The 21,147-nt window shown below is 37.6% G+C and overlaps 1 protein-coding gene across 2 annotated transcripts in view; it reads right to left on the reverse strand.

Annotated features, from left to right (window-relative positions):
- Window positions 1-6,187: 6,187 nt before the first annotated feature.
- COPS2 (COP9 signalosome subunit 2) overlaps window positions 6,188-21,147 on the reverse strand; it is a 33,905-nt gene continuing 18,945 nt past the window's right edge. Inside the window, exons 4-13 of one of the 2 annotated variants that reach the window (XM_077829303.1) lie at window positions 19,543-19,668; window positions 17,974-18,063; window positions 17,772-17,849; window positions 16,664-16,838; window positions 15,736-15,914; window positions 15,545-15,597; window positions 12,443-12,540; window positions 9,981-10,063; window positions 7,832-7,890; window positions 6,188-6,941 (exon numbers count right to left, since the gene is read on the reverse strand). In XM_077829303.1, the coding sequence (XP_077685429.1) occupies window positions 6,797-6,941; window positions 7,832-7,890; window positions 9,981-10,063; window positions 12,443-12,540; window positions 15,545-15,597; window positions 15,736-15,914; window positions 16,664-16,838; window positions 17,772-17,849; window positions 17,974-18,063; window positions 19,543-19,668 (1,086 nt within the window). In that variant the 3' untranslated portion in view covers window positions 6,188-6,796. Of the gene's footprint in view, window positions 6,942-7,831; window positions 7,891-9,980; window positions 10,064-12,442; window positions 12,541-15,544; window positions 15,598-15,735; window positions 15,915-16,663; window positions 16,839-17,771; window positions 17,850-17,973; window positions 18,085-19,542; window positions 19,669-21,147 lie in introns of both variants that reach the window. The other variant, XM_077829302.1, reaches the window with a different exon arrangement.

Consider the following 21,147-nt stretch of genomic DNA (forward strand, 5'->3'; position numbering starts at 1 on the left):
TTACCTTTAAAAAGGAATACATAATGTATGGCATTTTGCATATGGACTATCACATTGTACATTAAGATCTTATCTTGCAAATTGGTTATCCAGGGGTAGGCTTTTACAACTATGCAGACAATAAATAAGTTCAGTAGACTTCACACGGGCATAAGAATCAGCAAAATCACACAGACCTAAGACTCACTTCTGCATAGATGTCTCTAGAACTGCCAGTTGATAACATCTCAGTAGCTGGCTTGCTTACATGCACGGGTAGTCTACATGAAAACATGCCTGCAGTACTGTTGCCTCATCCTCCCCTCACCTTTTGAATCTGATTGTTAATCAAGATTTTGAGCTATTTAAGGGGTTGGGACTGTCTCTATTACATGTCATTACAGCACCTAGCACAATGAGGCCCTGAAGTGGACCTCTTAGGTGTGTTGTAATAATTAGTACTAATAATGTTATTAATGTGATTGTTGTATACAATCACTAATCCGCTGGACTTTAGGAGCAGCAAATATCTGAGATAACCATGCCTAAATTAATGCAGCATTTTCATAGGCTCCATGCCTTAAATCTTGTCTGAGTTGGTAGCCAACAAGACTGTAGCTCCTGTAGGGACTGGGGAAACAAAGCAGAGTGAAATCATAACCCCATTGACTTCACTGGAGCCAGGATTTTACAACAAATGAGCAGTGGAGGGGTCGGCCCCCCCTTCCTCACAAAAACCCTCTCCACCCAGCACCTGCAGCCTTTGTGACTCCTCTCCCAACACCAATGAGATTAATGAAAGACTCTGCAAAGGTGTTTCCTTGGTCGTCTTCCCCACCACAATGTTTTTCAATGGAATGTGCAGTAGGGACACCAGAATAGTAAGGGTCTTCAGTAGAGCTAACCCAAGTGTTTGTGGCCTGAAAAGGGCACTGTTTTTACAATACCTTTTTAGGTTCTTTTACAAAAGGGAGACAGAAAAATAGATTTAGCCAATTTAATGAAGATTATGATCCAGATGTGAATGGATGTTTCCATGCAATGAAGTTTGTTCTTTTAATGACTATGGTATTGTTATGCAGGTTATATTAACAGTATCCAGCTGATGCAGTTGAACAAGTTTGTTTAGTCATTAACAGACAGATGGGTATAAGATAAAAACAGAGATAACCTATAATGTATTTCATTTCCCCCAAAGTCAGCCTAACTCAGTGTATATCTACACATCTTTACAAAACAAAGTTTATATTCCTCCCCATTATTGTATTTCTTTTGCTTATTTCTGCCAAGTTAAGTTGACTTATTTCAAACTTAGCCATTTCAGTATCTCCAGTAATGTGGGAGAACTTGCCCAACTGGCAGAAAACCCAATGAAGAATGCCACTGAGAACAATTCTGAAACAATTGCCTTCTTTGAAATGGACACCAGAACTATAGTGTGGAATGCAACTTAGTTAATTAAGAATCCCACCCAAAATAATACTGACCACCGACTATGTGTTAGGACATTTTCTTAAGATATTTGCTGGACGTTTTTTAAATAATGAATCATTATGATAAAAATAACTGTTCATTGTAAAATTCTTCTTGTGTTCCCAAAACACATACCAACATAAAGGTCACACTTAAAAGGGCCATTATTCATAGTAACCAACAATAAGAAGTCTTCAGATCTAAATTGGGCAGTATTTTTAAAAAGCTGGATCTATATATCTAAACAATATACAGAATGCAGAGGGTCACACTGGATGACCTGAGATATTGTAGGGGTGGAGGGAAAGAAACTTAAAATATTTCATAAAATTTTTTAAATCTCTATTTTCACTGAAAAGGAGGAAAAGACGCAAAGCTATTCACACGAGCTATGTTAGATCCCCACCCCACAGCTATTACATCTATGCAAGGGCTCTTGGCTACAACAGTTTGGTTTTTACTTGTATAGGTGGGACCAAATAGGATTACAGTCATATTAAAGGATCCATGTCAGGAAAAAAAAGAAATCCAGGTATTCATTCTAGATATGCGAATAATTGTGGGTGCAAATTCAGTGGCTGTTTTTGAAAATACAGTCCTAATTGTCCAATTAAAAAAATAAATCACCAGTTTTAAAATCTGACATTTCAGGTACAAACAATTAAATGCTGCATCTTTCTTCTGTAAAATGGCAAGAGAAAAATACCCAAAATGCCACTTTGGAAACAACAATGGCTAGGTCTGGCCTCCAGCAACACTTCAACCACACAGGTGCCAATTTAACTTAGTTTTTAAAAGTTTATTAAATGTATTGCCACATCTGCAAGGCAGCAAGTGAAGCCCTACTTAAAACACTGCCAGTGCCTGGAGGGCGACAGGCGAGCTGGAAAACAGGTATGGCTCGCCCACAAAAAAATAAAGAGCTAAAGTTACTGACCTTCCAAAAAACAAAACAAAAACAAAAACCAACCCAACTATGTAAATTACAGTTTGAGTTTATTTACATAGAGTAACTTAACGTACTATTCCTGAAATGTCAAACAACTGCTCTAGCTTTGAGCAAGAAAGAATATTTTGGGGTAAATTCCAGAGAGATGTCACGTTACTGTCACTTAACACAAATGGTGGGATTGTAGCTTGTGTAAACTATGTCAGCAAAAGAAAAGTAAATCTGAAAAATATAATTTTAAAATAGGATTCTAGCATTTTACAGTGAAGTAACATTTCCAGGTAGTTGAAAGAGCTATACAGTTTTGATAATAGACTGAGTTTCAGGCATCTTTCACTACACTGAAATGCACCAAACAGGGAGATTCAGCCTTACTTTCTTTTTGATTTTGCTTAAAATGCTCACCTTTCTTCTTGTTGAACCTCCACTTTTAAACGCTATTATATGCAGCTAAAAACAAAAACCTGTGCTGATGGGCACCATATAGATGACTAAATTAGATAAAGAGAATGACATCCTTATCTCAAGGAGATGCAGCATAGTGTATTATAATACAGCTGGATTCTGATTCTACACAAAAATGCACTAATTTGGAGCCCAATCCTCAACTCCAGTTTCATTAATAAAGGTAGGTAAAGTGAACATCACTGGAAAGGGAGCACAAAGGGTACTGTGGAAGCAGGTTTTTTCTGCATTCTGCCTTCCTTCCTGAGAATTACTAAAGGCCCCCCCAACAGACATACCTAGGTTCGGGAAGGCTCTGTGGGTTAGGAAAAGCCACTCTTTAAGCAGTGTTGGCCTCCAGTTAATGCCTCCTCTCTATTTTTGAGGAGGGCTCAATTGTTCCCTCCCACAGGTTGGGGAACAATTGTAGGGTAAATGGCAGGGGAGAGAGCGTATGACAGAAGGGCTCAGCACCCACATTGCTATGGGAAGGTGACCCCTAAAGAAGGAATGACTATCCATATGGAAGACACTGGATCTGTAGATATGGAGCCCAGGCTTGCAGAGTGGTTTATTTATTAGCTGGATGCACATGTATAAATTTGCCGTGAAGTATAAAAATTAATTTGATTTTGCTAAATGCAGCCTCCAACCTACAAACACCTACTACCTGGCAGTGCTTCCTACTCTGAGTAGTTCCAATCGATTTTTCATGGGATTTTTTTAAAATGTAAAGAACATGTCACATACCATAGTATTATTCAGAAATATGGTGTGTAATGAGAACAATGCATCTGCTAGTGTTATCTGAAGATATTTTTCAAAGAACGTGAAAAAGGACTCTGCCCAGCTCCAATTTATATTCACATTTAACTGTATCTCCGAATACCCAGTTTAGACTGAGTAGATTAAAGTGTCTATTGGTTAAAAAGAAAATTCTATCTATAAGGAAACTTGCATGTTAAGATTCAGCCCCGTTATTTACAAGAATTGAGTTTTGTTTCATATACTTTTCCTTGCATTTAATACAAATCACACTGGACACCAGAACAAGAGTTGTTCTTTGCATGCAATGTAACTAATCTTTCAAATGGTTTTAAATAAATTGTATTGAAATGACTGAGAAGGGTGGTCAAGTGGACAGGGCACTGGACTGGGACACAATTGCTGGGCGCGGCCATATGCTTGCTATGTCATCTTGAGCAAATCTAATTTATCCTTTCTCTCAGTTCTCCACCTGTAAAATGGGGGTAATACTGTCTTATCTTGCAGGGATGTTGTGAAAGTAAAATCCATTAACAATTGTGAGGTGCTCAAACAATATGGTGATAAAGGCCATGTAAATACCTACCTAAGCTGTGAGACTAGCTATCTGCAAAATTTAATGGCTTTAAATTAAGTCTTAATTTGCTAGCAGCTCACATACAAACCCAACCATTTGAACTCAAATGTGTGTTTTGGCTTTACTATAAATGATAAGCCATGTAATTGATTTGTGTAATTTTTAATGGGGAAAAAATTTCATTTGAACAAACAAGATGTAATCTGAAACACCAACTACAGGATTTCAAATGACAAAAAGTTAAGTAAAAAGGCACAGCTGTGATTTATTTAAAGTGATTTGGAAAACTTCTTGGTATATTGAGTACGATTAGAATTTCTTTATGAAATCTATACTTATGTCTCATTTACTTTAGATAGTTATTTGACTTGGTGCAGCGGTGCTTACCTGATAGGCATGAGGGAGAATACAGCAAATCATTCTTTCCCTAATCCTTTGCAGTCTCCTGTCTGAATGCTCTATCTGCTTAGGTTAGGCACAGAGTACTATTTTTATCAATCTTCTAAAAACCAGGCAACTGTAACAGCCATTTAATTTTTTGTTCTGTTGAAGAGCACAATTAGCTTTTCAATCTCTAGATAATATAGGTGCTTTGCTTAATACATTTTCCATAGGTAACAAAGGGTATTTATATCAATAGAGAGAAAAGAACATATAAGAATGCACCTTCAATTTCTTACTCGCCAGACTAGGGATTTACTGACCTTCCTTCAGTTTACCTAAATTGACAATCTCAATGTAATACTCAGCATTAGCTTATTGTTTCAATAAGACTCTGGCTAGAGAATTGCATTCCAAAATATATGATATATGATAAAATACTATATTACACACATAAAAATAAACCTTTTCCTATGGCCTTTAAAACCTCCAGCAGTTCAGCAAGAAGCCTTGTTACTCAAGTCTGTGAAATTAAATTTTAGATACTACAGTTCCAGATCTTTTTCTTTTAACTCTGTCATTCACAAGCTGTCCTACAACATCTGATTTACTAGCTGGTATCTCACTCCCCTGCCTCTCCTCTCACAGAAAGTGACACAGCATTTGCTATTTGTTACTCTCGTTTGTGTTTGAAGAGAGTTTAAATGGTTTCACTTTTATTCTTAAATGTCTTCAGGTGTTTATTGCTTTAAGAATATATTCATCCTGTGAGGAGCGTGCCTGGCATTGCCCTTTGTACCATTTAAACCATGCATCTGTCTTGAATGGAGCGAGTGCAAGTGTGGACAAAGTGGCAGCACAGGAAGGCTTCCACATCCCCTGGATGTGGGCTGCTGGAGGGATTCTGTTCTGGCACTAAACAGGCTGTCACAGAGAGAGCTGATGCAGTGGACTCATTGGAGGACACTACAGATCCATAGTTAAATGGATCCAGTGGCCTAGAACTCCTGGAGGGGAGAAGTTTGCTCTATCAGGGCTTGAACAGTGGCTATGAAGGGACAGCACTGCAACCAGTCAGAGGGAGGGGATGGACTCCATCTCCCCTATCACTGCACAAAGCCCTATTCTATACCCATACAGCAGAAATCTCAGTATCACTCCCAAATTTTCATATTCTACTTACGTAACGTATTACAGTTAAATTCAGAACCAAGTCAGAACATAAATCTAGTTTAACAAGGCACAAACTTAAAGTCAGCTATGGTGGTCTGAATTTCCCCAAAGCCATTTCCTACCAAACATTTATTTGAAATACCGAGATCAAAATGAAGACCTGATACTCAGAAGTGCAGACCCCCTACCACCATTGACTACCACTAGCATTGCAAGATCCCTGTACCTCTCAAAATAAAGCCTTAAAAATCAGCAAGACTGCTAGATATCAGTTCTTAAATATCTATAATATTTGTACATAAATATGGTAAGAAATAAACCAAAAGCATGCACCAAGGTTAAGATTTAATCTCCAAAATGTTCTCATTATCTGAGGTGAGGAATATTCACTTACCTACTTTTCTAAAAAAACAAAATGTAATGAAAACACATCAAGAAACAAACTGTACAATTTCTGAACTGCACTGTTTATTTTGCTGCTTGAAACCTAAGTGACAGTATGCCACTATAATTACGGGGTTTCCTCTAAACCTTTACTACGCTGCAGGTACAGAAATATACGGACACATTTTTGGAGAACTGACATTTTGAAAAATGCAGCAAACATTTCAATTTATACATGAGAAAAGGAAGTGTTCAAAAGGGTATGCATTTCAAGTTATTGCAGGTTATTTCTGTGAGAGAATTTCTGCAGGTAAAACATGTTTAAATTTAACCAACAGTAACGTGTCAGTGTATTTAAAATCATGACAAAAATCTTCTCTCTGGTCATTAGTTGCCCTTGACAAATTACTATCATGTTGTATGTTTAGGGCGAGATGTCAATACAGCATAAATCCCGTGGCATTTTGGTTTTCTTCTGGAGATTAAAGCTGTTTTTCTTGGGATAAATGCAGCAGCAAAACACAAACCAGCTGATCAAAAAAGCACTTCTGCCATAACTCCAATAATTTCAGGGCACATCAACCGACAGTAGTTTTGCCATTCCCAGTTCTTTTAAGGTTTACATCACCGCACTGTTGCCTTAAGTACATTTTGTAAAAGCTTGTTTTCTGTTAAGCCAGCTTGCTGACTACAGCCTGGTTGAGAGAATTTAGTTGGTTGGTCCATTTATCTAATGCCGTATACCGTGCACCACCCCTCTTCTGATGATCCAGTTCAAGGAGCTGGTTGACTTGATCAATTCGGCCATGAATAGTGCTAGAAAGACACAAAAAACCCTAATTAGATACATCTGTAATCCACATTAAAAATCTGAAACAACAGTAATTCGCTCAAAATACACACTCAACTAATGCAAAACAAAGACATTAGGATTTATTTGAGAGCTTGACTGGCCTAGGAATTTAACATCTGCACAATGTAGTGCCCGGTGGGAAATTCTGATAAGAGGTTAAACTGCAGACTCACTTCCCCTGCCAAACACTTATGGATAGAGACACTAGGACCAACGTGCATGCAGTGCACATGGCTCAGAGGTGCTTGTAGGAATTTAAGGCCACCCCATATGAACAGCATTTTAGAGAACACCTGATCTTTGTTTTACAGTGAATTCACTGCTTCCAATAAGGTTTCTCAAATATAGGAATTAAAAGAAAAATATATTTTTTTTAAATTCAGGGAACAGGGAAAAACTTCTTTTTAACTAAAAAATAAATCAATACAAAAAAATTATCCAGTTGTTTTATAAACTATGGCTGAGACTTGCAAATTAGGTAGGAGGTTTAGACACTATTCCCTTAAAATAAAAGGCTTTTAAAATCTTTACATATTTATAGATTTAAACACTAGTTAATAATATATAACTTACATAATTTGGCATAGTGATTCAATCATACGCTATTATAAAATGCAAAAGTAATGTAAAATCATACCATTCAAACTACTTAAAGATCTTCTGAATTCACATCTTCTAATGTGACTCATGTTACTAACCCAAACAGCTCCAAAGGACGTAGCTTACACATTATCTTATATAATTGTAGAATCAAATGGCATTTTCAGGGGAAACATACACACACGATTTGCTGTTTTTTCTACACTACAGTTTTAAGACATTCAATAATCAGAAATAGGAGGAAAGTACATACTTATCCAATATGCACTGCACAAGCAAGCTCTCCACGTCAGCTACATCTATGTTTAATTCCTAAGACAGAAAACTCTTGTTATGTTGCCATTGTACTATTTCGCAACCAACATTTTTTTAATTTTAATTTTCACATGTAAGTACTGAGCTCAGTTTCTTAATGTCAGAATATAGTACCAAGTCAATAATAATCGGAGAGAATAGGAAAAGAACAACCAAGATATACACCGTCAACAAGATCAGCAGCATCTCGGAAGAGCTCAAGATGCCACCCCTAAATTTCAGTGAGCAGCTCCCGCAGAGAACTTGTTCACTGATTGCAGTCATAAAGGAACTGATCAGACAATTATATGAGGTGTAATACAGGGGTGGCCAAACTTACTCACCCTCTGTGCCTCATATGGCAATCTTCAGAAGTTGAAGAGCTGGGGCACACCTGCTGCGGCTCAGGGCTTCATCGCCACTCCTGCTGACACCCCGAGCCTTGGCAGGTGCACCCCATGGAGCTAAAGCCCCGTGCCCTGGCAGGTGCACTCTACGGGGCTAAAACCCTGAGACCCTCCACTGGGCAGAAGCCAAGGCAACACTTGGGGGGAAGAGGGTGTCATGTGCCCCCCCAGATTTTTGCTAGGGTTTGCTGGCCCTGCTCTGTCACATGGTGCCACTGGGCCCCCTCCCTGCGCGGCAACTGCTGGAGACGGCAAGCTGGGAGCTGTGGCTGGGGGGAGAGGCAGCGGCAAACAGCTGGGAGCTGCAGGGACAGCCGCTGCTTTTGCTGCTGCCTTTCCATGCAGAGCTAACACCTGGGAGCTGCAGGGTGGGGCTGCTGAGGGTAAGGGGTGCGTGCCTGAGGGGGCATGACTCAAGTGTTGGGGAGGAACGAACCTTTAAATTGTACCCCCCCTTTTCAGCAGGAACCAGTTGCCTCTGGCAGAAGCCCCTAGCCCCACCACACCACTGCAAGGTAGAAACTCTGTGCTCCTCCCCGCCAGTCTGATAGGCAGAGAATGGGGGATGTGGGGAGGGCTCTGTGAGCTGCACTTTAACTGTCTGGCCACCCCTGGTCTAACAGTTGGAATGGAATGGGCATGCATTCATAGGCGCTGACTCCATGGGTGCTCCGGGGCTGGAGCACCCGCAGAAAAAAAAAAAAAAATAGGTGCGCCAAACAGCTGACCGGCAGCTGGGGGAGAGGCTTGGGGAGGGCAGAGAGCAGGCAGGGATCTGGGGGCGGGGGGGAGCAGGGGCGGGGACTAGAAAAGGAGGCAGAGCAGGGGCGGGAAGAGGCAGGGTGAGGGCAGGGCCTCAGGGCAGAGTGGTGGTGGAGCACCCCCGGGGGAAAAGAAAAACTCTGCATGTGTTCACAAGCAATGCTTCAGAAGGCCAAATATGTAAGTAGCAGCGGAGCTCCTGGCCTATCTTGTGCTGCAAATTTGATGAATGGCATCTTTAAAAAAAGATGTACACAGGTTACAGTAAGTAATTATTTAAAAGACAATTTTATCAGCCTTAGATTTTGTGCTTATATTATAAAACCTATGCTTAACTCTTCCTTAGTAGTTCATACATTTTACCATGCCATCAATCTAATCAAACATTAACAAAGGTCATAAAAGTACATTTCATCCTCACAATAGATGGAAATTCACTTCAATTTTGTTATGCAGGAGGTCAGACTAGATAATCATAATATTCCCTTCTGGCTTTTTAATTTATGAATTTGTTATTCCATCTCTTGTCAGACTTACAATTCTGACATCACTGACCTTTAATGATATCTGCTAGACAAGAAGGGTTTAAAACAGCTGAAATTTCATCGGAGTTTGTGCATGCTAGTTCATATTTATTATAGTTGCCTAAGAGGAATTATGCACTTTCAAGTTTTTTACAAAAGCAAGTGCATCTCTATGCTGCAAAATTGGCAGCTAAACATCTTAAACATTTACTATAGCATTAATAAGAATCATTCAGATTACATGTAAATTTACAGTTACACACTGCAAAACTGTCAGTATTCTATTAACTGCATTTTGGGGGCCATGCTACATTTTCAGATGTTCCATTTAGGAAAGTGCTGTATTTGTTTAACAGCTATGCTGATTTATAATTGTCGTTAATTTAAGCAAATACAAATCTCCTCTGATAAGTACCTTAGAAATAAAAGGAATATGTATTCTTGTATAAGGCTTAATTAATTTTATAAGCACTTGTGTTCTGATGTTTCGCAAAAGCTCTGTAAGAGAAGAAAAACAAATAAGTAACTATTGTAAGAACAATGGTTACATATTCAAATGAGCAAGTGTGCAATATAGATCCATATTTCTATCTAGTGGGTCTTTTCCATCTCTTGACTGCTATGATCCTATATGGTAATAAGTACTCCCACGTTGTAAAAATAAGCCATCTTTCTTCACTGGTTGTTTCACAGTATGTAGCGCAGCCTGGGTATTAGCAGGAGTACTGGATAATGTTAAAACTTATTTAAGCTTGAAAATACAGTTTTCAAAATAGTTTGTAACTATTTTAAAGTTATTCTAAGAAACTGGATAAATGGTACACAATATTGCACAGTATCTTTACCATCTCAGCTTACTACAGAAATACCTGTCTTTCACCAAAATGTGAAAAGTTTAAGGCACTAACCCCGCAAATACGCATATGCTTGATTTTAAGCACAGAAGTAACCCCACCGAAGTCTGTTTGCAGAATCAGAGTTCAATAGCCTAACAAGACAAGGAGTTGTGGCGGAGTTGCAATGTGAAGAGTCTGTGCAGCAGCTAAGAATGTTTTTCACTTTCTCACTAGATAAACTGCAAGTTTAATAAATTAAAAATATGCATGCATGAGCTGTTAATAAAAATGTATGAATATTTTTTAAGCCTGTTCTGTTTTCCTTCACTCGGCCAGCTGACTGTTTTACTGCTGTTTGTACGCTTATCAAATCTCTCACATGAATTGGGTGAAAACCCAAACTTAACACTATATAGGAATACACAATACTTTTTATTTTAATTAGTGACAATTAATGCCATAATGGGCCAGATCCTCCAAGGCAGTGTAGGCACATTTCACTGCATTATTAATCACATTTGGCTAAAAAGCCATATTAATTGGTCCAGGAAGGATCACCTCCGTCCAAGGATGATCCTTCAGTGATAAAGAGCTAATAGAGGTTCTAACCCCACATACTCTCCCCGCTTCTGGTGTAGCAATGAAAATGGACTATGGCTTGAGAAAAAGGCGGGGTGGCTGATGGATCCCTATACTATGCCCTCAAAATACGACACAGGGGAAAGGATGGATGACCTGCACAGAGCACTACTCGGGAGCACAAAGATTGAGTTTTAAGACACCATCACATTCTGCATAGTTTGGCTGCATCATAGGATCTGACCCAATGACTTCCATGCAATTAGGTATCTTTTACGAATAACAGTTTTAGTCATATTCAGATTGCCCTCATGAGCTGTTAACCACACATGCTTTTCCTCAGTAGGGGCCTCATCCAAAGCTGACTGAAGTCAGCTGTAATTTTTCCATTACTTCAAAAGATGAGGCTCTAGATTTGCTGCTGTTTTTATTCATAAATCTGGTTGCAAATGTGCTCCTTTTACCTAAAGCAACTATTGTTTTGGTAATTTTCACCGTTATATAACAAAGCATCTCATTAACACTGACTTCCAGTAATAGAGTTTTTAAACACTAACTCATAAGGAACATTTATTTTTTATTATTCTCCCAGTGCAGAAGAAATATATCTTAACAAGTCAGAGAAAAAACAGGATTACAACTGGGACAGACTGACAATATCCTGAGTGATGTTTACTGAATGAAGCTAAACTCTGAATTAAAGTTTAACGTCTTTGGAGTCCATTGTATTAAAAATACAATTGTTTGTATTCCTGTGGAACTGAGTGTATCTATCTTCTACAGGAGAGACTGACTAATGCAATCTCTGGATGGTATTAGGAACTTCAAAGGACTTTTTAGACCAATACCTGCGAAGTGGATGCAAATGACTCTCTTTGAATCCTCCCTTTTCAAGCTGTCCTCAAGGGAGGAAAGCCCATGGTCAACGTGCTCCTAGAAACTCCAGGTCAAAGACCCCTGAACTGTATAAAGGGTGGACTAAACATGTTATGAGTGTGCTAGTTCAGAGTTGAGGCTATAATGAATTGTAACCACAAGCTGAATCCTGTTAGGTGGGGGGAGAAGGAGATTCCTGCCAGAATCCATGTCAGAGTAACATCTGGTAAGCTTATTAGTATGGGTGTAGGTTCTTTATTGTTTTTAATATGTTTTCTCTGTATCGCTTTTTATGTTAAGAAAAAAAATAGGCTTGCACACAAAGAACTGTGTAGTACTGTAGCAATTACACCTGTTAACCATTTCTGAGAGAAAGCAAGCATGTGCCTTTGGGCAACTTGCCCGTGCTGGGAAGAAGGCAGGGAACCATGCAGCCTAGAAATACTCTGATCTGCAGGCAGAGAGACACGGGTCTCCATCCAGAAAGGCAAAAACTAGGGAGCTGGAAGCCTGAAGCTAGTGCCCACTCAGGGGAAATACAGGTGCAGTTGCCCTGAACTGTGACAACAACCTCCTGTAACCATACCTTCAATGTGTTCCCTTATGAAGGGATCGTCCATGATGTTGCTGTGATTTGTTTTCAGAATCTTCTCAAATTCAGTGATGTCATTATTCTGATAGGCACTTCAACAATAAAGGAGAGTGAATTACAGTTTTGTCAAGTAAAAAAAAGTTTCAGATCAGGATAAGATTTCCAGTTTCCACATGCTAAAAAGTATATTAAATATTGGTAGCAAAGAATTACAGTCACAATCTTTCTGACAGTTAGAAATTGAGGATGCTTAAGATAAAAGGGCGTTGAAACATGCGTCTTAGGATAACACTGTAGCTCCTTCATTTCTTCTACTATGTTTTGTTAGTATTCACAGAAGTTTAATATGAACGTTCTGCCCTTTTGCAACTATAAATTGGTTTTGAACGATTTGTATTTTAAAAAGTTATCCTATTAAAAACACTAAAAATATAGTCACTCAAAGTTACTCAATTGTTTTGTTATGTTAATATGGATGCGTCCTGATGCACCTTATCGGAACCTCCTGTGTTTAAGTGCCAAGAGGCATCAGCAATGTATTGTCCAATATATGCATTCAGTGAATGTGTGTATTTTAGTAATGACTTTCTTCTTCATAATGTGGATATTCTTTCTGACTGACCCTAGACTGAAGTCATCTTTGTGCTTATACACATCAAAGTCTATAATAAAATAATTATGATGCCATAACCTCAGCATTAAGACTTCACTGTGGATCAACCCTGAGGAGACGATAAACAATGCAGAACCAAATGTTTGTAGTAGTTGATAAACGTGATATGAAACATCTAATAATTAAATGGCATTTAAATTACGTATAAAGTTTCAAAGGGTACCCCACAAGCAAAGTTGTTTTACAATGGACAAAATGTGTAAGTTCCCCCTGGAAAATCTAAATGCAAATTTAGTTTCTAATTATAGTAGAAATTAAGAATAGCACTGTAACCTTAACAAAACTGATATTATCTGCTGCAGCTTAATTTGTGTTATATTTTTTACTTGCTTTCATATTTTTGAGAGACAAATACACTCAGATCTAAAGATACAGAATATAAATTAGGTAGTATGAATGAAAGCAGGCTTGCTAAAACCACGTGGGAGTTCCTTCTGTCTCACATTTACATGAAAGCATGAAACTAAAGTAGAATGGACGTATATGGAATTGAAATTCTCTGAAGTAATCCCTCCACAGATTGCCAAATCCTTTATTCATCATTAGGTCAATAATGCATATGCCTCTTTGGTTTCAGGAATGTTGTTGTTTTTGAGCAAATGATAGCAAACAGTAGTTGTATCTGAACAATGTTTGGCCCACAGTGTTAACTATTTATTTCAAAACTTGGACAAAGGAATTCCCCATCTTTTGACTGCAGAAGAGAACCAAACACAGATTGCTTCTTATTTGTCAAGACAGAATCTGCTTACAGTGGACAGGAACTAACTGGTTTCACAGCAAAGCATGGAAAAACTGCCTCAATACAATCTACGTAAGCTGATGGTCTTGATACCCTAGGGCCTAAACGATGCTGACCACATTATCTGTAAAAATCCATGTAGCACTTTGGATCTTTATATGCTTAGGGATGCACATGCTTGCAGGATTTGAGACTTGAAAGCTCTATTCCGAAAAACCCTGCCTGAAAACTCCTTTGGCACACATGCCTTGATGTGTGAAAGTACTGCATATCAATGCCTCCAAATCATCCTACTAATATAACATACCATATCAGCCTTCAAGGAAAGCTTAACGGGCCTGATTTTCAGAAGTCCTGGGCATTCCCAGCTGCCACTGGATTTGCAGGTGGTCAGCAACTCTGAAAAATCAGATTCTAAATGACCAAATTTGAATTTGTACAGTCAGCATTGGCCATTCTGGAAACTTTGAATGCCTTGAAACACCAGTGACAAAGGCAGTTGTAAATTTCTTTAAATACCCTCTATTCCAGGATTATTAAATATATTACTGGAATAAAGAGTCTGGGCTGCTACTATCATGCAACATATTGAACTTCTACAAAAAAGAGCACTCATGTTATTTCCTAAAGGGAAAAAAAAAACAAAACAAAAAACCACATGTGAATGTTTTTTTTAATATTATGGTGAACTTATAAGAGAGAAGGATCAGCTCATGGAAAGAAAAGAACTAAATTTGCAGCTTTTATATACAAAAGATACAATTAAATATAATTATATCAATTATAAATATAATTCTTGCTTCTGAATACAAGGTTCAATCAAAATTTCACTACATAAATCACAGTAAATAAGCTGATTGTTGGAAGCTATTTAGCCATAAAACCTGCAAACGAATGTGATCTCTCAGATGTTCAAACCACAAAGAACATCTTTTTAGTCAGTTCCCCAGTCTTGCAATAAAATCTCATGATTCAGAATTAGGATATTTGGAAGACACTTGCCTTTAGGGAAAAACAATAACATTAATGAAACTAGATAGGAATTCAGCATGATCTATTGTTTTAGCTGTAAAACAAAGTAGTATATGTTCTTAGTGGGGTCTTTTTAAACTGGTACTGTAGAGAATTTTGTGTAGATCAGTGATACTCAAACCTCAGTGGTTCAGGAGCCAAATTAGCAATCAACATTACCCAACAGAGCCACAGTAGTGTGAATTCATTGTTTCATTTACTATAGTACTATATATTCATATTTAAACAGTATGTCAAGGGAAATATTTAGTTTTATATATATATATTATACATGCATACACACACTCTCACACCAAAATGACTAAGTATTATTATATTATCAACAGTAATTAGTTAACAACATAGTGAAAGCATCCTGATTAAATCACACCCCATTTTAATATCATGTGCTGCAAAGCACCGCAGGAAACACATTAAAGAGCTACTTGCGGCTCATGGGCTACAGTCTGAGTATTACTGATATAGACCACACTAAATAGAAAGCTTCTGAACAACAGAAACATTGAAAATCCCAAACCGAAATGCTGGTATGATACCTATGAAAAAGTCTGTTTGTATTATTTTCAACAAAACCAAAAACCCAAAATATCTGTTTCATGGTTAGGAGCAAGTGTAGCTTTGCCCTTCAGGAAAATATAAAATTTCTTACCTTACTAAATTTGTCATTGCTAGAATCTCTGGATCATTTTTGTATGGTTTAGCCTACACAGAACAGAAACCATAATAAGTACATTTAGGTAGGGGGGGGGGGAAAAAAAAAAAAAAGGGTATTTATGCCAATTTCCCTACTAAACTGGAAAAGCAGCAGCTAAGCCGACTCGTGCACATTTATAAGTATACCTCCTGAGAGTCAAATGGATTTATTCCGGACTTCATCAGCATGTTTGCTAGGACCAAATATTTTAAGCAAGTGGTTCTTCTAGGACTCCCTGATTCATCATAATTCTTGAATGCTTCAAAAAAGTCAGTGTGTGCCTTTTCAAATTCTCCTTCCCTTAAGTGCATTTTGCCTCCACATTCTGAAAAGAAAACAATGATGAAAGGAGAAGCTGTGTGCTTGCAGCCATTTATCAGAACGATCCTACTAAATGTACCATGCTATGTCTAAACTGATTCCTGAATATATTTTCAGGGTTATTTTTAAAATTCATGAAAACTGCTGAGAAAAAGCATTAGCACATCAATATAAGGTGGCTGCTTCTTTTTTGGCTTTCCAATTCAAGTATTATTAAAAATAACCACTCCTAAGATCACACAGTAACTATAAAGGGAAGTATACTTTGCAAGCTTTTTGTTAAAAGGTTGCAAATTGATACATTTACTCAGTTGGAATTTATCCCAATGACAAACTTCAAAGAGAATGCACAGCAACATTATCTATTTATGGGAGCTGTCCAACATATTTTTAGAAAAACTATTTAGAAAGTCAAATGAGAAATACTGTTTTCCTTTTACTGCTCTAACTGGCAGGTTTCCTGTCAGCAGAGGAGACAAGTGATAGCCATAACCTGGTGAAAGGTGCTTTCAGAGATGGTACATGCTCTCATTACAAATCAGTCAACCTTTACTGGCCAGTAAATAGGTACTTCTAGTGAATCCTAATGCTTTTGTAGTTGCCAGTGCAATTCAATGAGATCAGATATATGGAATGTTTTCTGTAATGTATTTTCAGTTGAAACAACATAAATTTAAACATATCTTATTTTTTTTAAGTGACACTGGTCTGAACAAAGGAATTTTAAAGTAGTAATATAAAAAAAAAACTTGCCTCTGATGACCCCCATGATCAGTGGATGAGGAATGGCAGACTTGATGTGCAATGACTGTTCGTACAGTGCTTTAAGTTTTTTGTTATTTTTCTGTGCTGTATACATTTGAATTTCCAATGCATAGATTTCCAATAGCTGGGTGCCCTTTTTTAAATCATCTTCTCCATCATCAGTCTAGGAAAGAGTAATAATGAATACTGTGAATCTTGAAGTAATGCTGAGGTCACCATTCTAATAATATAAAAGTGTGTTACTAAATATTTTCATAAATCTCTTGCCAAAAATAAGGAAGTTTCCAAATACCATATTTTTAATACAACCAGTGAAATTCAAACAATGTTCAAGGAAGCTAGCATGGACCAAGTTCTGAAGTTTTTCCACTTGGGTAAAAATACTGACTTTACTATGAGTTTTGCTTGAGTAAGGACTTCAAGAGTTGACCTTCTGTACATTTCATATCTTATGAATTTCTTTCAGTATACACAAGTTAAAGCCACGTAACCACTACAAGAGAGCAGTGATGTATTCATGACCATAATATTGCTAATAATAGGCCAGATTCCCAGGTGTACATCATCTTTGTTCAGCATAAAGATGGAGAGGATAGGCAAAGCCGGGGGCTGATTTGGCCAAAGCAACTGGCTATATATATTTTTTCCATAATGAAATAAAGGCCAAAGCTTTCACCTACGGTTAAGCTTCATTTAGAATTTTTGCTTCTCTATTGATTTAAATATAGTTTTTTTCTGCCGAACAGTTTGTATTAATTTTAATAATACATTAAAAGGAAAAATAATTCACAAATGCTTCTCATTTCCGAACCTAAGTGAAATGCAACGATAATGCAGTTACTGTCTGATGGTTATAAAAATTCATCTTTTTACCAGCAAATAACTATTTTATGATTTTTATTTCAAGTTACCAAACAGATAAGGAATGAAAACAAGCATTAGATTTAATTTTTATTTACAAATCCCAATGATATGCCATTCTCCTGGCCTGAAAACTGGATGTGAAATTAGTACTAAATACAAAGTTACAGTGAATGATTTTACAAGTAGTTTTGGGGTAGTAAAGTATTTTTTTAAAATATCTACTGTACTGTACCTGGCATGACTGATGCAACTGACGCAAAATCTTCTGTAATTTTCCATATTCTTCTCGTTCTAAATATAATTTGCCAAGCTGTAATTAAAAAATTAAAGCCATTAGGACAATTAGGATTTTAGAATTTATAAAATTAAGACTTGTAATTTAAGAAAGTTATAGAAAGCAAAAATTAAAACTAAATATTATTTATATATTTTACCTTTGTGTTTGTCTTAAACCACAATCTATCATTCTTAGCATCTTTCAGAGCTTCAAGTGTTGTTTCATAAAATTCCTGAAGCAAATCCATCTGGCATAAAAAATCAGAATTCTATAATTGTAAACAGCAAATTTGTACCTGTTAATATAGTCAGTTTGAACAAACTAAAAGTGCATGTTTGAACTTCAACACAAATAAGATACAGAAATCTGCATCTTATTGAACGATTACTTATAAATAGCAGAAATTGCAACTAAAATGACAAAACTTAAGCATAATAAATAATCAACATTACCATAAAATAGAAGATTTCACTGAAGTTTGGAACTGAAAAGCATTTAGAAGCACCCAGATGTAAGCTTTTAATTCAAAATAAGTTGCACAAGGTTTTAAAAACTGCAATTTTTTACTATATTAGTGAAGAACCAAAGCTACTTATCCATCTTAAGCAGATAATAAAATTATTGTTATGTAAGTATCTAAGAAAAATACTAATAAAAACCTAGCATTACTGTTACTGGAAACTGAAAAAGAGAGATCAACAAGGGTAAAAGGATAGGAGGGGAAGGGGTCAATAAAAGATATTTCCTCCCTCTTATCCAAATACTGCATGAAATAAGAATAAAAAAAATTATGACTGTTCTGCTCAGAGCAGACCAGAAGATGTTCCTGTATGGAAACAAACTGTAAAACCCAAAATTGCAGAGCGTTCAATAGCATTTTTCTTTAAAATCAGATAATCTAGAAAGTTGAGAGAGAAACTTTCTGTACACTTAACGTCCAGATTATCCGCTGGGTGCAGTTGGGATATGGGCCCAGTGGCTTTCAGGTTGCAGGTATGAGTCCCGGATTCTCTCCAGTCCTAGCTCCTGGCACAACTTAGAACAGATACTCTAAACTGCCAACTCGGTATGGTCCCAAGGAACTGCCATCCTTGGAACTGCCAGAGTATATCACACTCCAGCCACTTCATCTGTCCCTCCCAGTGTGTTGCAAGAGGGAAGGAAGGCATAGAAGTCAACTCTGTGTGCTGGCGATTTTCCACATGCTGGGCATCCCCAGCTAGGAGCTCAGGGGAGCTTTCTTCTTTCTTTATGCTGCTCTAGTAGCACAAAGAGAGCAGAGCTTGGCCATGAATCTGGTCCCATGTACCTAGTCTGCTTACTTTACTAGTCAGAAAGGTAGGCACATTTCTTACCGTATCTGAGTGCTAAATTAATGAGTATAGAAAGTTATTTTAACTACAAATTACATTTGAGAACCTATTGATGGTGGTAGCCACTTTGCTGAAAAACATGTCATTTGTGACATTTAGCTGTATAGAAATCCCAGGTAAGAGATACTAAAGTAGTTTCTACTCTGCTTTAATCTTGTGTAGAGGACATTAAAGTTAAAGACATGTTATTTTTTAACATATGATCAATAAATTGTGGGGAACAATATTTAATCATACTGTAACAAATGTAATATTACAACTGTTCTCCAATTATACCAAGAATCAGGTTTCCAAAAGGCAAAAAATGGACAGGTGGAGGAGGACCATCAACCTTAAAGGAATGGTAATCTAACCTGTTTGGAAGTGGAGATATAATCAAGAATAGAATTGATGGATTTTTCAGAGTAATTTCTTGTAACTGCACTCCGTATGTAGGTCAATAGCTGTTTATATCTGTTCATCATTTCAGGAAAGTTTGTCTGTGAGGAAAAACATGTATAATTCATAATCATGAAAAATTGTTTACTGAACATTGCCATTAGATATTAACAACTATAAATATGCACAGAAAACCCAAAAACATTACAGTAGAGAGACTATGCAGTGATGCATGTCTGTGATTGCACTTCTGTGATTGCTCTAATTTTTCTGTCACCTATTTAGGATCACCACATTATTCATGAGTGGCACAGTCAAAAGTGAGTTAAGTGGATCTTCACAGAACAGAAGTTTAAATAGAGAAGTCTATTTGAGAATTAGCATGGCCACATTATTTGGTGAGAAAACATATTTCTTACCAACACATTATAGTGAATGATGTTTTCCTACCAACACATTCTATATCTTGGGGGAGCGTCCTGGAACCCCCATATTCCTCGTTTTTATATAATCGTGATCTTACATAAAGCATGCTTTGTAAGGTATTGGTGAAAGATTATGACCTGCTGAAAGTAATTTCTCTATCCATATATGTATATCATTAATGCATATGAAGTTATGAGAATTGTGTTGTATGGCGGTCACTAAAACTTGCTGCAAGTTGGGGAATCAGCCAGACATTAGCTCCCCAGAGGCAACAGCAAGGAAAGTAGGCAACACCCAGGTGGGGTATCAACCCATCATCCAGCAAGGGAGCTAAGTTGCAATGACTCACCTACATGAGGCCACACCAGAGGAATTGCTCAACCTTGCTTGGAGACTCAACAGTGCCCCCAGACATGCCTGGACTTGTGTTTTCCAAGCACATGGATGAGGGTATAAACCAGACAGACAGGACACATACTGGGCTCTTCTCCTGTTCCCACCTATGCTGCAAGCAACTAAGACACTGAGAAGACGACAGGACTCCCAACAGAGGAGACTGGCCCAGATTTCAAGGGTGAAATCTGTATACTAAGGAATGCAATATCCAGTGGGGTGAAAAAAACTGCTTAATCTAGTTGTTGCCCTGTCTAATACGGTTGAGTGTTTAGACTGCGTGATTATATTTTATTTCTTTTGGTAATGAACTCTGACTTTTTGCCTATCACTTAAAATCTTTTATAGTCAATAAATTTGTTTAACTGTTTATCTTTACCAGTGAGTTTGTATGAAGTGTGTGGCAAATCTCAGGTGTTGCAAAGGCTGGCGTACAACCACTTTCCATTGCTGAAGTGATGAACCAATTAATAAATCTGCACTGCCCATCTTGAGCAGTGCAAAACTGTATATTTTTGAGGAACAGTGCTGGGAGGATTTGGCTCTGGTGCCTTTCTCTGTGTGCGTCATGAGTGGCTCTCGAAGCATTCATGCAATCTAGCTGGGTGTGTGGGGCTTCATATGCTGTTGTGCTGAGTGATCACAGCACCTGGAGGGGCTTGCTGCTGGTCACTAGCAAGGCATTATGAGAGATAGCCCAGGCTGGAAAGAGTTAAGGGGCACAGCGGTCCCACAGTCCCAGGCTGCAACCGGGGGGGATT

The sequence above is a fragment of the Eretmochelys imbricata genome, chromosome 10 (genome assembly GCF_965152235.1).
Source record: "Eretmochelys imbricata isolate rEreImb1 chromosome 10, rEreImb1.hap1, whole genome shotgun sequence".
NCBI lineage: Eukaryota > Metazoa > Chordata > Testudines > Cheloniidae > Eretmochelys > Eretmochelys imbricata.